The sequence below is a fragment of the Centruroides sculpturatus genome, unplaced genomic scaffold, assembly GCF_000671375.1.
Source record: "Centruroides sculpturatus isolate CEXI.00-Female unplaced genomic scaffold, Cexi_2.0 scaffold104, whole genome shotgun sequence".
NCBI classification, from domain to species: domain Eukaryota; kingdom Metazoa; phylum Arthropoda; class Arachnida; order Scorpiones; family Buthidae; genus Centruroides; species Centruroides sculpturatus.
In genome coordinates, this window is record NW_019384379.1 from 608,413 (window position 1) to 626,765 (window position 18,353).

The following is an 18,353-nucleotide window of genomic DNA, read 5'->3' on the forward strand; positions in this document are numbered from 1 at the left end:
CGTGGCTGAGTGGTAACGTTCCTGACTCATATGCTTGAGTTCCCAGGTTCGATTCTCATGTATACTTTTTTTTTTTTAATTCATAAATACTTATAATGTACAGTATAGCATCGATTATCCAACTCAATTGGGGACTCGGGTTGGTCGAATAACTGAAAAAATCGGATAACTGAAAAAATCGGATAACTGAAAAGAATGAAAAAAAATACATTATTTGTATAGTATATTAGTATATCCCATGTAATTAGTATATCACTCTTAACCTACTTCGTGTTGAATTTTCATCGATGTTAAGCATAACAATTTTTTTTTTTAAATAATAATCGTCACTATTGTATCGTTAAAAATTATTTTTAAATTATTTTATTGCTCACAAAACAAACAACCACTGATAATTAGAAAATTAAGTCTCGTTTAAATACTGGCCTCCCTTTCATGGTCAAGCTAGTGTTGCCAGCTAAAACACACAAAAATTTAACAAAAATAATATTAAAGTAGCCAAGACATACCCAAATATTGTAGCGCCACATCACTAGCAGACATTTGAAATTTGCCGACTAGAACGGTCGGTTAACTGATGTGACGGTTAATTGGGGGTCGGATAATCAATGCTCTACTGTATTTATTTATTTACTCATTCATTTATTTTAATTTAATTTCTACTATTCCAAGTCTAATATTTTTTTACTTTTGTTGACAATAACAGTGCATTCTTGACACCTATGTGTCAACTTTCCCATCTAATTGTTATCACTAACGTTGACCGATCTAATTCTCACTAGGAGCGTTTTTTCTATTGGAGTTCTTTTTCACTCACTCTTTAACAGTTTGTTTCTGAATTTCGACACGAATAGACGTATTTGTGCAGTGAAATTTATTTTGAATAATTATTTTATAATTAAAAAAATGTCATCAAGAGAAGCAAGTTCTTCACATTGTGACGAAAAAACTGTTAATGATAACTCTTTATACAGTGAGGTATCGAAGCAGCGGCTAAAAGATGTAGTAGTGTATTATGAGTTTACTTTTCGAAAATAATTTAATTGCGATAACATCTTCTGATACACTATCTGATAATGCTATGTTGATAGGCACAGAATTATACAATAATACATTGAATGTGTTGAATGAAAAAAATTTATAAATGTTGCAATTAAATTCAACGCGAAGTAGGTTAAGAGTGATATACTAATATACTAATTACATGGGATATACTAATATACTATACAAATAATGTATTTTTTTCATTCTTTTCAGTTATCCGACCAACCCGAGTCCCCAATTGAGTTGGATAATCGATACTCTACTACATTATAAGTATTTATGAATTAAAAAAAAAGTATACACGAGAATCGAACCTGGGAACTCAAGCGTATGAGACAGGAACGTTACCACTCAGCCATGGGACACTCAAATGGAAGAACGTATAATTTTTATATAAAGTGCTAAAGAAACTTTAAGTTCGTTTTTCTCGATTATATTTGAGTATTGCACTTTAGTATTCTACAGATAGTACACTCACATGGTGTACTACCTCTACACCACAGATCATCAAAATCCGTTTCCCCAAAGCCGTAGGGCAGTGTTTCTCAACGGGGCGATATCGCCCCATGTGGGCGTTTTTTCATGTTGAGGGGGCGATTTGTAACAATTTATATTTTGGGGAGGAAAAAAACAGTTTTCTGGGAGATATAGTAAAACATTATATTAAGAATAATTACATATTTTATTCGTTATATCGTACAATAATTAAACAAATAACATTATACTAGTCACAAGTCTATTTGATGCAGTACGAATTTGGCATTAGCCTTCACCCTCGGCATCGAAATTTTGAAGTGAAGGGGGCAATACTACGTAATGGTTTTATTGAAGGTGCAATACTACATTGAAGGGGGGGCGACGATTCGTTAGAGGTTGAGAAACACTGCCGTAGGGTCTCCTTGTAAGTAAGAAAAATATTGCTGATAGCGTAGCAATTTGCATTAGATTAAAAAAAAAAGAAGTATGCTGAAGTTATTCTTAAAAGTCTGCAATGACCATTTACTTTTTACAAATGAAAGTCAAATATCTATCATCAAACCTTATCTAAAGCTTAATGCAAAACATGAGAATTTGCACTGCATCTCCAAATGTCCTAATTTTCCATAAAGACCATGGTAGCTGAGGAATTTCCCAATATGGCAAGACAGAATTGCATATTGTGTAAAAAAACCAGATTGTGAATGGTGACTACTACCAAAATGCCATTTTGTCTTTGTATCACGCATCACTAAAGAACATATATCAGTTCTCAAAGCAGCTGAAAAATATTTATTTTAGAAACATTTTTGGCTTTTTTGAAGCCATCCTCAATTATTGCCTTTCAACAATGTCTTCAAGAAAGCCAAAAGCATGTCTGAAATAAATATTTTTCAGTTTCCTTAAGTAAACAGTATATTCATAGTTGAGATGTTTATGATACTGAGTTTAATGGAATTTGCAGGTAAATGGTAAGAATAATTTGAAAGTATAACAACTTGAGAAATAAATTTTTGAAAATATCTAAGGGCTGAAACTTTTAAACTAGTTAGTTTTAAGATGAATTGTATTAAAAATGTAAATTCAAGTTATGGATGTAGAACTTTTAACACAAAAAAGATATTTAAATTCATCTATGTTAAGTTATTAAAAATTAATCTCTTGAGAATAATGAAAAGTTTGCATTAGAAATAAAAATAAAAATGATGAAACAAAATTTTGTGGGATCAAAACAAAATATCAGAAAGAAAAAGGTAACTGTAATGATAAGAAAAGTCTACTACTAGTTTGAAATGTATGATTTATTTCTATTTAGAAATATTATTAATATTTCTATATTATTTTAATTTATTCTATTTATATTTATTTATAAATCTCAAAAATTATTCATATTGAGAAAGGAATAATTTGATGGAATAGGTGAGTGAATGTATACAATTGAGAATAGACCTAACAAATTTTCTGATAATTTATAAATGAAATTCTTTAAAATTTATAAGCAAGAAACAAGAAAATTATCATAAAAAAAAAATTTTTTTGCACATGCACATTGGCACCACGCATGTATTATTCAAGTTCTCTGTATTTAGTTCCATTTTTAGTTTTATTCCAAAGCTGTTTTGCCGTTAGAGTAGTTCGAAATCATTATTCAATAAAAGGATATTAACCAATTTCATCTGCCTGAAGACGACGAAAATAGTTTTGTCGAAAGCACTAGCTGTTTATAGCGATACTTGTATGTTGTTTAACGCCTGGATGATAATTTTCTCGTTTCTTGCTTATCTATTGATCAGCGTGAGGTCCAATTTCTTTCACTTTAAAATTTATACACATTTACTTTCTTTAATATAGAAAATTTGGAAATAAAAAAATTTAATTACTATCGTTAATTTTCCTAAATGGAAATACACTATTCAAATTAAGTATCCAAAATTAAGTTAGCAAACACAATTAACAAAATACAAGGGACAGTCAAAAAGTTCCCGGAATTGTGATCCTGCACTGTAGTGGCTTGAGATATGGTAATGCAAACCTAATCACCTTCAAAGTAGCCCCTCCCACGCAAACACGCTTGTTCCATCAATTTTGCCACTGTTGAAAGCAGGCATGTCATGCTTCCTTTGGAATCTTCCGGAATTAGGCCATCGTATTTGATATGATGTCCCTCCCTGCTTGCAAAACGCGTCCCTTTGAGGTCCATTTTGAAAGTAGGGAACAGCCAAAAGTCACTGAAAGCAAGATCTGGAGAGTAAGGTGACTGGATGATGACAGTAATGCTTTTGTCAGTGAGGAATTGCTTCACAATAAGCAATGTGTGAATCAGTGCACTGTCATGATGCACTGTCCACACCACTTGGGCCACTTCCTCGTAAACTTGCTGCAGAGATGACAGCATCTCTGCAGCAGTTTTCCCCAATTTGCACATAACCTTGATGTTTGCACGCCGTGTGAACTAGGATATTGTGCCGAATGATAAGCAGTCACACTCAACAAAAACACTATAGTAACAACTGTGCAAGTCTAAAGTTGCATGAGTATTATCACACTGCAAATAGACATGCTGATCTTTCTGCCACAGAAATGCATAACCTTATCTTATATTGCATTTTCTAACTGTAGATAAATTCTGGAAACTTTTCAACTGCTCCTTGTAAATCAAAACAGCTACCAACAACAATTTAAAAGTAAGGAGCAATTATTTATTGTGACATCATCACAATGCCAGGCTGCAATTTTTAATAATTTTTTTAAATTTAAAATATATGCTCTCCACCTCAAATTACTAGTGGCTTAACCCAGTACATACTTTTCCTGTTAGCAGTAGAGTCATATAGAGCTGATCATCTATCTAATTCCTTTCAGGGGAAAATTTTTGAATTGAAATAACATGGCTTCTGAAGAAGTTCGTATATAGTTAATCAGGGCATCCTGCCAAAGGTTTCCATATCTGGTCTCATCTTTCATCTAACTAACTCCATTCTTGAGATTAAGAAAACACAGACAAATGAATGGACAAACATACAGATGACAGTGGAAATTTATAGGTCTACAATTTTTTCAAATTTCATCCCAATTATTAGATTGGCACAAAAATAATTACAGTTTCCATTATTTTAAAGTTTGACACTATTATTTTATTTTAGCTAAAATTTTATTTAATTATATTAATGTAATATATCATTTTAAAGCACAAACTGCCCTCTTCTGATTTATGCTAATCGTTTTGTTTTCATGTTTATTCTTGTTGTTATCAAAACCATGTTGTTGTTTATGATGTATTGTATACTGGCATGATGAAGTGACCGTTTAACCAACACTTGGAAAACTTGCCAAGGGTTGGTTAAACGGTTACTTCATCGTGCCAGTATACAATGTTTATTCTTGTTTATTTATATTGTCAAATTAAAAAATGGAAAAAAAAAGCAAATTTAAGCACTTTTATTGTATGAATTCAAAATAGAATATAAAGCAGTGGAAACTGCAAGCAACATCAACCAAATGTTTAGCCAGGGAACAATCAACATTTGTTCCAAAAATTTTGTAATGAAGACAAGATGCCTGAAGATGAGGAAGGTTGTGGACATCCTTCTGCGATTGATGACAACCATTTGAGAGCCATTATTGAAGCTGGTCTCCAGAAAATAACTCAAGAGGTTGCAGAAGAACTTAATATTAACCGATAAACAGTAGTTCAACATTTGCACCAAATAGGAAAATCAAAAAAGCTTGACAGATGTGTGCCACATGAGCTGAATGAATATCAAAAACTTCACTGTTATGAAATCTGCTCTATGTTTCTTTTGCACAACAAAAACAATCCTTCTCTCAATCACATTGTGATGTGTGACAAGAAGTGGATTCTGTATTATCAATGGTGTTCTGCACAGTGGCTGGAATACAATGAACCACCAAAGCTGCACCAAAAGATTATCATCAGTTTGGTGGTTGACAAGTGAAATTATCTATTACAACTTCTTGAATCCTGATGAAATTATCACAGCAGGGAAGTATTGTTAGGAAATCAACAACATGCACCAAAAACTGAAACATTTATGTCTGCCATTAATCAATTGAAAATGACCAATTCTTCATGACAATGCCTAACCACATGTCTCACAAATGACTACAGAAATTGAATGAACTGGGCTGAAACTCTATCTTATCCAGCTTATTCACCTGATCTCTCTCAACCAATTATCACTTTTTCGAGAACCTTGACAACTGTCTCAAGAGAAGGTTTTCAACAACCAAGCAATAGCCCAAAATGCCTTTAAAGAATTTATTGGTTCCAGGTCTTCCGAATTCTATGCTACTGAAATAAATAGACTTGTTTCTTGTTGGCAAAAATGCATAGATTCTAATGGTTCTTATTTTGATTAATAAACTTTATTCTAAGCTGATATATACTGTTTTGAAGTTAATGGTGAAAAACACAATTTTTTTGCACTAACTTGATGAATTAACATATCAATTGGAAGTGATAGCTGAAAAAACATGAAAATTATGAAGCAAAGGAAAAGAAGAAATGTCTTTTTTAAAGAAAAGAACATTTTCTTTACTGAAGATAACATTGATAAAATGTTGAAAGTGCTTGTATAATAAAAATGTTATAATAAAAATTGTTTAATGCTGATAGACAGTGGTTATCTTGTTCTTTAATTAGATAATAATTTGGAATGGTGAAGCTAATCATTTGTTTATAATATAAGAAGTCATTATACAAACAACAAAAGAAACCAAATAATTGCAAAGCATGTGTAAAAAAGATCAACGAGTGACTATATGACATTAATACTGGTAAAAAATAGAATAAAATAAAAATAAAATGTATCCCAGGACAATAATAGATTTATACATAAAGAATCAAAATTAGCAGCATATCCAACATAGCAATTGTACATACATGTAAATATATATAAAATAACAAGTATGTTTCACTGGATAATATCAAGGAAGGATATAAACAGTGAGCTGAAACAGAAACTAGAAATCAAGTTTAACAAGTAGACAATTAAATAAACACAATGAGTAATAACAAACATAAACAGCAATTTAATACATATCATTAGACAAAAACTAAATAGGGCTATGGTGAACCATAAATAAATCAGCACAAAGAGTGAGAATAATGAGCTGCACAACAATTCCAGGCAATGAATGAGGTCTTGTGTCATTCAATATCTGGGGAAGTGATCTGCCCATAGTACAGATTAACAAGTCTCTGAAATCTGAAGAAAAGCTCTAGGATCCATGGAATATCACCATCGCATGTTCAGTTGAGAGACTGCTGGTGCAGTGATGCTCAGTTCATTATGAATATCATCCAACATAGGACAATAGGGTAGTGTATGCTGCCATCTTCAATGTACAGTTTGCAAACTGAATGTTCATGTGTTAATATCTGGATAATGTGTGGGGCATGCTATCTAACCCTTTATCATGGAAAATTATTGCTATGGTAAAGTAAACCCTCCCAGGACCTGCCATGAGCTAAAAATATACTCTTGTGGAGAAGTGGAGTTTATTGCCCGAAAGCTTTCTCCTGACTTTGTAAGCAGTATGATGCTCACTATAGATGCTGTAAGACTGTCAGGGATAGTCATACTCTCTACTAATCTCCTCTTTCTTGATGTTCTACAACTTTGTTTTGGGTATTCTTGGTGAAATGTACATATCTCCAGAAGTTAATTTTTTTGTTTTCATTTTGTACAACTAATTGATTCCTCATGGCAGGCAATATTTTTGTACCAAATTTTGTCCTGATTCAGTAAGTACTTTTTCAGATATCCTACAATTTGCATTTATTACTTTAATTTTGAACATCAGTATATATTCTATTAATTAAAAAAATAATAATTATAAATAGTGGGAGTAGTAGTTTCATCCACTACCATATGTAACTGTGGGTTTTTGTGAATATATGCATGGCAGTGTTAGAACCAATGAGAGACTACTTAACAAATAATTATAAATTACTTAATATTGAAAACTTGTAGCTTTCACAAATTGATACCTCAAACCTTTATAGCATTTGTAAATTTAATAAAAGCTTAAAAATTTAAAGAAATTTACATCTTTATCTGCTTGAACCATCTCCTCTTTCTGATCATCAATTTCATCAGTCATAAATTCTTCACTTTTTTTTATCTCTTCATTTTTTTCAAGTTTTTTCTTTCGTTCTTTTTCCAAACGTCTTGCTAACCGCCTACTATAATTTGATTTCTTCACTTTAAATACTTCTCCATCTATATAAAACATAAAATTATAAATTAAATTTAACTTTTAAATAATATGATATCAAAGCATATTTTACTTAATAGCTTAAAATAATGTAACAGTAACAGTTACTGTAATTTCATATGAACAACTTGCAGCAGTGTTTAATCTGAATCAGCATACACTACACATGTCTAGAAAAGCCATAGAAATCAAGATACTTACTGATATGCAGTTTAGAAAATAGCTTCTCAAACATTAAAATTATTTTTTCTGTTTCACCTCCATTAGAAGCTATAGCTCTTTTCATTATATATATATATATATACATATATATATACAAAATGAAATTTGTATTCAGACTTGGTTGCTATATATATACAGTGGAACCTCTATATTCGTAATATTCGATATTCATCACATTTTGATGACTTTTCCCCATACCTGTCAGTATTTTCTGTACTCATAGTCAGTCCCAATACCGGCAGTGATGCTACAATAGCACACCTGCACTGATCAGCTAGCCACAATAGCTTTATGTTGCTAATTTAGCTAATTTTTTGCTAGATTTAGTGGATTTATGAACAATCTAGCTATACAAATTACCTAAATTATAATGGCCTAGCTATTTTTATAATGCTATCTAGCTATAAAAAATCAAACAATTTTAATGGAAACAAAATGATTTAAATATTTTTTATTAAAATGTTTAGCTATAACTTTGAATTTTGAGTTGACAACACTATGTCAGCTAGCTGTATTAGTCTACTTTGTGTGGTCGTTATGTGTGTTCTTGGTTTCTTGTGTTGATTACAGTGAAACCTCTATATTCATCATTAATTTGTTCCTAAGGATCTAATGAATATGGAAAATGATGAATATAGAAACAATTTTTCTCATTTCTGATATTCAATTAATTCATTCCCATCCTAAAAAAAGATACAAGAATAAAAATTTTGTTGTTTGTAAAACTTTATCTTTATTGTACTAAATAAATACAGTATAGTAGTAGAAGGGGAAGAAGAGTAAGGTTATTATTGTTTAGAAGAAGACATACCATCAATTAAAACATAGATAATTCCAATTATGATCTCTGCATATTAAAATTCTTTGGCTAAGCTGGAAACAGTAGAAAGGTTGCGGTCAAAGTTTTTTATCTCTAAAACGTGAATGTCGAATGTTGAGCGCTGCCATCTTGTAAGCCTAGAAGTTTGATAATGGCATATGGAACGTCATTGGAATAATGCTCGACATTCCAAATGCCATTGTCAAACAAATAGTTTCAGCATCCTTCACATTTATGACCTTGGAGAATTTAGTAGACTTATAAATCTCCTAAGCCACCAACCTTTTTAAATCAGAAATAGTATGAGTAGGACATATTAATAGAACTCCTCATAAATCAACTTATACATCCAGAATTACAGACAGCTAAAGTTGTTATCAGTTTGTCTTTTTTTTTTAATAATTCATATTGTTTAATTCTTGCTTGAAGTAATCTTAAGGAAAGCACCAATATACTCTACATCCAAACCAAATTGATGATCTTTAAAGAATACTGTATACTCCAAGAATTTTAGAATGGTCTTCATCTTTTGTCATTCTAAGTATCTTGTATATATCAGGATTTCTCCTGTAGCATAGCTTTGTATTAGGAACTAAAGCAATCCTTTTATGTATTGCTCTTGTTGCTTATTGTAATTAACTACATTGATTCAGTCCATTTGCCTAGTGTGTTGATGTGAAGGCTTTTGTAGTATGGCTATCCACCATGTTTGTTTTGTATAATTGTATATAGAATAGGAACTCCTTTCTTCTTTCCTGTAATTCTTCTTCCTTCTGTCTTTAACCCTTTCCTGTCATATGACAAGAGCTTTACTGTTCGTAGGTCCTGATTGGGCCAGTGTACAAAAAGAAAGGAAGGGCTCCTGCCCAAAGAGGACCTAGGTAAACCAGGAGTAAACAAGAGTCATTTTTGGGTTCAACAAGATAGGTCAGGTGAGAGAGACCGAGAGACAAGCTACGAGGAATCAGGCCTAGGAAGATAGGAGAGAGAGGGTCAGTATAGGTTGGTTGGTTCGTTAGAGTTTATTGGCGCAAGGGCCATACAGGCCAAGCTGCGCCATGGCAAATGGTATATATAAATAAATATATAAATATANAATTTAAACCTTAAAATAATCTCGATCTTTGACCTAGACCATAAGTTCAAAGGCATATCTGGTTGTGAAATTTCCTGCTCTTTCCATTTCCGGGATCAAAAATGTGTGTTCCCATTGAAAAAAACAGACTTGACCCTCAAATGACCTTTAAGATCAAGGCCAAAGTCACATACAAGGTCCCCAATTGATTGGCCCTTCGAAACCCTACAACTTTTCCCTACACCTTTTTCCCAAAATAATGAAATCCAGTTAAGTTATTTCATTGTCTCAAAATAAAAAATACACCCTATATATAATATACATATATACACATAAAAAAATATTATATTTTTTTAAATAAATATATATTGACAATATTTTAAAAATATATATTGTTTTTATTTTAAAAATTTTAGTCTAAGTGGCATATGTGCCAACTGTTACTTGGGCATTTGTATAAATTTAACAGATGACAATAGATTATTCTGTAAAAATAATCAAGTGAAGAATACATTCTCTAACAAGCAGAGGGGAAAATATGTCTTATCGAGCAGTTTATTTTGGTTTGACTACAATAGTTTTTTGAAACACATGCTAATATTATTTTAGAATACATCAGACTAAAAGAATTACCAGTCTTACTAGTCATAAGCTGGTTACCTTTGCTATTTTTCATAAAGGTTAAAGAAAACAATCATTACAAACTACAGACCAGTTATTCTTCATTTGATCTAATAAATAATCATTAAGTAGTCATTTTTCCAATTAATTTAAAATTTTTAAAACATTGGAAAAGCAGTATTTGAATCAATTTGAATGTTAAATCAGCTGGTGAATAAACAATATATAGAGCTGATGACTATTTAAGAAACAAGTAGATTGTAAAATATATACAGTGTAATCTTCAGTCTATGACTTTGATCAAAAGCTGTGCAGTTGCAAAGCATGTGTTTTACACTTAAAAAGCAGTTGCAATACTCGCATACTGGCTGGTCTTCACCCTTCAAAAGGTATTGATGAGTCAACCGAGTATGACCAATTCTCAAACGACTAAGAATTACTTCAGATCTCCTGTCATACTGTTTATTGTGTGTCCAATTTTCTATATTTGGCTTGATCTCATGTAGTTTATTGTGGACTTGTGCATTCCACACGTTTTGCCATCTCTCTGCTAGTTGTTTTTTAACTACTAGCTTCAAATCGACTCCTTCAATATGCATTATATGCTGTAAAGGAGTAGCTAGCTGACTTTGCAGCCGCGTCAGCTTCTTCATTCCCTTTTATACCTACATGGCCTGGGACCCAACAAAATTTTACAAAGAAATTACTCGCAGTAAGATGGCAAAACAATTTGTAAATTTTAATNATTTTCTATATTTGGCTTGATCTCATGTAGTTTATTGTGGACTTGTGCATTCCACACGTTTTGCCATTTCTCTGCTAGTCATTTTTTAACTACTAGCTGCAAATCGCCTCCTTCACTATGCATTGTATGCTGTAAAGGTGTAGCTGACTTTGCAGCAGCGTCGGCTTCTTCATTTCCTTTTATACCTACATGGCCTGGGACCCAACAACATTTTACAAAGAAATTACTCGCAGTAAGATGGCAAAACAGTTTACGAATTCTAATCACTATAGAGTGAAAACTAGGTTCACATGAGATCAAAGCTTGAAGTGCACTAACTGAGTCAGTGTAAATAACACAGCAACGATGACCTTTCCTATTTATATACTTTAAAGCTAGATAAATAGCATACAACTCTGCAGAAAAGATGGAAGAATTCAATGCAATTTGTTCTGCCACGATTTCATCCTGGCAGACAAAGGCTGANGGATAAGATACTATAATATAGAGGTAATGAACTTATGCAGTTGTTTTTCCAACAAAATTCTAGGCAAAGTTATATAGGCTTGGTGTAACCAGGGAGAGTACAACCAATTGAATAAGATATATGCTAAAGGAGAGACAGTATAAAACACTTATAGTATTATTGCCACCAATACCTTTAGGTATAATAATACTATTTTTATTTGACTTTGAACTCACATTTGAGTTATAAATAAACACTTGGCTTTATTTCCATCATTTTTAGTTGATGGATGGATGGATGGACAACATAGAAAAATTTCAATTATAGAAACGGTGACATCCATCCATCTTAGAGCGGACAAGGGCCATATAAATCCTAAGCATAGAAACTTTGTCTGCTCCCCAGGATGAGCAGCATAGTACCTTTAAAAGGTTTAGAGATTTTAAACATCTACTCTTCAGGTTGCGCAAGTGTGGCAGAAATGTCAGTTTTGGGTCGAAATAAACACCCAAAAACTTAGCCTCATTCACCATTGGAATTTTATCCCCATTTAGGTGAATTTCAGGATCCAGGTGAATTCCACGCCTTCGGCAGAAGTGGATACACGATGTCTTCGCTGCATTAAACGTAAACCCATTGGTCTTGGACCAATCATATATGCGATTTAGGGAAGTTTGAAGTTGTCTCTCAATGAAACTCATATTACTAGACTGACAGGAGATCTGAAAGTCATCTACATACAAAGAGTGTTTCACACTGGGAGGGAGACAGTTAGCTATGCTGTTAATTTTAATTAGGAACAGAGTCACACTCAAAATAGAACCTTGAGGAACACCTTCTTCTTGTGTGAAGAGCCTAGATAAAGTGTTGCCCATCCTAACTTGGAATCTTCGATTCTGTAGGAAGTTTTTTATAAAAATTGGCAAATTACCCCGCAATCCAAATTGGTGTAGATCACGAAGTATCCCGTATCGCCAACAGCGATCATAGGCCTTCTCTATGTCAAAAAACACAGACACTAAGTGCTGTCTTCGAACAAACGCTTCGCGTATAGATGTTTCAAGGTTTACCAGGTTATCAGTGGTACTTCTGTTCCTACGGAAACCACTCTGATGTGGTGAAAAGTATTCCTTTTTCTCTAAGAGATACATTAGACGCCTGTTTACCATTCTCTCGAAAAGTTTACAGAGACAACTTGTCAGAGAAATTGGTCTGTAATTAGAGGGATTCTTGTGATCTTTACCAGGTTTGGGAATGGGAATAATGATAGATAGCCTCCTAGAGTCAGGAAAAGTATGTTCTGTCCATATTCTGTTAAACAGATGCAAGAGATTAGAAAGGGAATTGTTTGACAGATTTTTAATCATGCTGTAGTGGATTTTATCCGGACCTACAGCACTATTCCCCGAGCGAGAGATTGCTGTATGTAATTCAATTCTAGTGAATGGCACATTATATTCCTCATTAGATGAGGAGTAAAAGTTTAAACACTGTTTTTCTCTTTGGGCTTTATAAGCCTGAAAATTCCTTGAATACACAATATTGCTGGATGAAGCAGAAAATGTTTCACCCAATAAATCAGTATAGACCATGTGCGGACTGTGACTTGGAACTAAATGAGTGAGTCTTTCCATACATGCTCAAGGACCTGCCTCGGCACATATTTAATGGTAACTGTTTGTTAATACCCTGGATGTCAACAGATTGGATATTCACCATCCACAAAGTGACCATAGTTGACATTACCCCAGTATCAGGACCCACCGATCTAAGCTACTAGTAGACCCTCCTTCATCCTTTCTTTTCTCTTCTTAGTTGTAAATAGTAATAGTATTAGTTTTAAGCTGAATTGTGTATAAATCAATGGTCACGAGAAGTTTGATCAAGAGCGGGGACTTAGTATAGGTTGGATATAATTAAAGTTGCGCTACTCAGACCTGTCTAGAGCCCATTCTCAAACGTATTTTTATGAAACTTGGTATATATGTTATATGAACCATGTAAAAGGAAAATGTAAAAAAAATATTTAGTTCAAATTTTTACTCTAGGTGAAAATTTTTAGAAAGAATGTTATTCCAGTTTTATATATTCTCCATCAGCAATATGTCCATCTCTGTACTTGACGTATCAGTCCAATAAATGTCTAGCACTGCTACTTTCCTGTTATAGCCAAAGAATAAGTCAATACAGGTTATTTACCAACTCCAGAAATTGATCTATGTTGAGTTTTATGCACCATATAATCAATGTATCTAGAATAAAAAATTACCTGAGGTAAGAACAGAGGAAAAACAAAGTGTTTGAATTATCTTAAAATCATCTCACATAACATCCTCAAAGAGAGGGCTTCTCACTGGCCCGCTTCTGTTTTGCATCTAAGTCATTTTAATCAAAAAAAGAAGTACACACAGATATAAGATGAGCCAGTTCTAAGAGACATATTCCAAGATGGTGATATTGCAAATTCTTGACATTGTTGAACATGAAATCATGCATTTGGTAAAAACAAGGTTGTAGCTTGATGAATGAGTATAGTAACTCAAAAAACCAATACAATTAAATATTCTTCATTTATTAGAGAAATATCCCATAAGCAAATAACCAAGCATTATGGATAAGATACCATAAAGAAGTAATGATACTTAATATGGATAAGATACTATAATATAGAGGTAATGAACTTATGCAGTTGTTTTTCCAACAAAATTCTAGGCAAAGTTATATAGGCTTGGTGTAACCAGGGAGAGTACAACCAATTGAATAAGATATATGCTAAAGGAGAGACAGTATAAAACACTTATAGTATTATTGCCACCAATACCTTTAGGTATAATAATACTATTTTTATTTGACTTTGAACTCACATTTGAGTTATAAATAAACACTTGGCTTTATTTCCATCATTTTTAGTTGATGGATGGATGGATGGACAACATAGAAAAATTTCAATTATAGAAACGGTGACATCCATCCATCCATCAACTAAAAATGATGGAAATAAAGCCAAGTGTTTATTTATAACTCAAATGTGAGTTCGAAGTCCAATATATTCGCAAAACACGGTTTCAAAAACAACATAAACTATTTTTATTTCACTACTCCTTATGCACTTTAATATTGTTCCAAAAAAGCCTGTTCTTATGTTTAGTTGAACATATATATATTCTTAGGGAAGTTTACCATCAGAAAAATTCTTTATAAACCTCAGCAAAATCAGTCCAGTAATGGGTGTTTCAACATCTGATAATGTATGTTCCTCTCTAATACTATATGAAGAAAGCAGATACATCTCTCCAAACTGAATGGCTTCCTTGAAATATTTTGGGGAGATGATATCACAGTAAATCAAACTGTTACCCAGGTTTTTGTATCTAGGAAAATTTTGCTTTCTGAGAATCCATTCAATTTTCTTAACATGATGTCTTCTCATAGATTGCATGATCTTTGCATTTTCATACCTGTCTTTGATCTCTTGCAAAAGGAAATTAGAAAATATCTTACCCTGAACATCTTACCCTCCAACTAAACAAGCTTATGAAGAAAAGTGAATACTTATATCTTCAGACCTTTCAAACAGCTTTCTGTAAGAACAATCATTTCAGCCAGGAGAATAAAGTCTTTTACCCTACCAGGAGCCTTATTCTGTTTATCAACATCAGGAAAATCCCATAAGCAGAAAACATTCAGTCAAAAAGTTCAATTTAAAATGAACTCTACATAAGCCTAATATAATCCTTCTATACATTTTGGCCAGGTTCACCATGTACACAGTAAAATAACCAAAACTGGATAGAATAAACAAAAATAAAACCAACCATATAACTTCAGTGGCAATCCAAACTGACCACCAAGGCTAAAAAACCAATTAAATGGTTGCAGTGGACTCAAAGTCAAATGAATTTATCATCTTACACACTTATACCATCACGAAACTTAGTGTCATATCTCGAGTAGGGTTAGACTTAATAATGATTTTATTCATTAGCATTTACAATTTTTTTTTATAAAACCTATCTGTACCCTCACAATTAAGTTTTTTGCCACTTTATAATAAGTAAAAAATGTAAACAATTTTTTAATGAAATATCATAACAGATAGCTTCACTAGAATTTTAAATGAGAAAGTTAAGTGATTCATTGCTGGATCATTTACATTTAAATGGACCCACATTACATTTCTGGATTACTCATCTCAATTAATGGAAAATGGCAAAGTTTAATCAAAATCAATTGAATTGATTTTGAGAACAAACACAATTCTGTAACCCTCATAGAAGAAGCTTCACTAATGCTCTGCTTCAACAAAAGGCTTTAGATAAAAACCAAAGCAAGTCCCAGTATTTAATGCAAAACAAGAAAATGGGGTACAGTAACACTTTCTGAAAACAAGAATGAGAGAGATGCTGCAAGACTTCATGCACCTTAAAAAATGATGCAGATTTAGAGCACAATTAAGAATTTTTACTTTACATATTTTCTTTTTTTTTTGGATTGCTAATAGCATGAACCTGAAATCATGTGTGATCAGTGAGTCTGTGTATATCAGGGTCCTACTGTATTGTCTAATGTTTGAGATGCTAAACTACATTCTAATAAGCATCACACTTTCAATGGCTTCTCTGGAGACACATGTTCCATTCCAGCATAGTATTTTCTGCATAGTAGTTTCTTACTAATAACTAGATATTTATTGATCAAAGGGAGGTAAAAGTTACATTTTTTTCATGACCTTATTACTTTGACCTTTAAAAACATTCACTACTTTTAGCACTACATAGAAGTAACGATGTGGATGTAGTAGTTTTCGGCACTCTTTGAGGTGCTTATTTCCAGTAAGTCCCCTTGCCTCTCACTATTGCAATGCTTGTTTTCAGTGAGTCACTTTACTTCTCACCATTGCTTGAGATGTTGGTTTCAGGGAAAATTTTATAACAAATATTCAAAATGATTCCATTGCACTTCGATGCACTTGTTGAGCTGTGCTTAAAATTGTCACGCCTGAGATGACCTTTAGAGGTCAAATTTGGGGTACCAAAGGTCATGGCTGATTGTGAAATTTCCCACTCTATACATGTAAATGTAACTTTTACCTCCCTGCCTATTCCTGTAATAAAAAGTATGGTTTTCCATTAGAAAAAGCTTATAATTTAAACCTTAAAATAATCTCGACCTTTGACCTAGACCATAAGTTCAAAGGCATATCCAGTTGTGAAATTTCCCACTCTTTCCATTTCCGAGATCAAAAATATGTGTTCCCATTGAAAAAAACAGACTTGACCTCCAAATGACCTTGAAGGTCAAGGCCAAGGTCACATACAAGGTCCCCAATTGATTGGCCCTTCGAAACCCTACAACTTTTCCCTACACCTTTTTCCCAAAATAATGAAATCCAGTTAAGTTATTTCATTGTCTCAAAATAAAAAATACACCCTATATATAATATACATATATACACATAAAAAAATATTATATATTTTTAAATAAATATATATTGACAATATTTTAAAAATATATATTGTTTTTATTTTAAAAATTTTAGTCTAAGTGGCATATGTGCCAACTGTTACTTGGGCATTTGTATAAATTTAACAGATGACAATAGATTATTCTGTAAAAATAATCAAGTGAAGAATACATTCTCTAACAAGCAGAGGGGAAAATATGTCTTATCGAGCAGTTTATTTTGGTTTGACTACAATAGTTTTTTGAAACACATGCTAATATTATTTTAGAATACATCAGACTAAAAGAATTACCAGTCTTACTAGTCATAAGCTGGTTACCTTTGCTATTTTTCATAAAGGTTAAAGAAAACAATCATTACAAACTACAGACCAGTTATTCTTCATTTGATCTAATAAATAATCATTAAGTAGTCATTTTTCCAATTAATTTAAAATTTTTAAAACATTGGAAAAGCAGTATTTGAATCAATTTGAATGTTAAATCAGCTGGTGAATAAACAATATATAGAGCTGATGACTATTTAAGAAACAAGTAGATTGTAAAATATATACAGTGTAATCTTCAAATAGTGGACCCCATTGGGACTAAGAAGTTTGTTCACTATTCAAAGGTACTGTACAGTACATGCTGTATTAAATAGTCGTAAAATGAACTGCGAACGTTTTCAGTTCCTTCCCTAGGACCTTTCTCAAGCAGCGATTCGTCTTTAGAATAAATATGAACGAAGACCAGTAAATAGCGATATTCGAAAAATTATTCTTCCGATCAACATTTCAAAAGTCAAAATTCAACGTTAAAGTGAATCACGTGCATTCCCGAATTCCGTAAATAAATTCAATAAAAAATAAAAATAAAAAAATGTTCGGCTTAAAAAAAAAAAAAATTCCTATGCACGATGTTTACACCCTATTTATGAAACGTATTATTAATGCGTATCTTCTTTCTGTAGTAGGGCCTGCCATGCAAGGGATAGGGTAATTTCATCCCTCGAGTTAATAGGTTCAGACGTGTTGTATGCCTTGCAGATCTCCATTTGTTCCAACCATTTGATGTGATCCGTAAATTTAGTGGTAATGAGGAGTTTGGCGTTATCAAAGTCTACCGAAATTTCCGGGTCCGAAGCATACGTGGATAACGAAGTAGTAGCCCTGTTGTGAATGATGTCACTTCTGTGTTCCGCCCATCGGACACCAATCGA

General features: G+C 32.6%; 1 protein-coding gene across 1 annotated transcript in view; it reads right to left on the minus strand.

Moving 5' to 3' along the window:
* Positions 1–18,353, minus strand: part of LOC111617828 (PAX3- and PAX7-binding protein 1-like) — an 89,403-nt gene that overhangs the window by 65,598 nt on the left and 5,452 nt on the right. Inside the window, exon 2 of the mRNA XM_023359139.1 lies at positions 7,594–7,766. Coding sequence (XP_023214907.1) covers positions 7,594–7,766 — 173 coding nt within the window. The remainder of the gene's footprint in view (positions 1–7,593; positions 7,767–18,353) is intronic.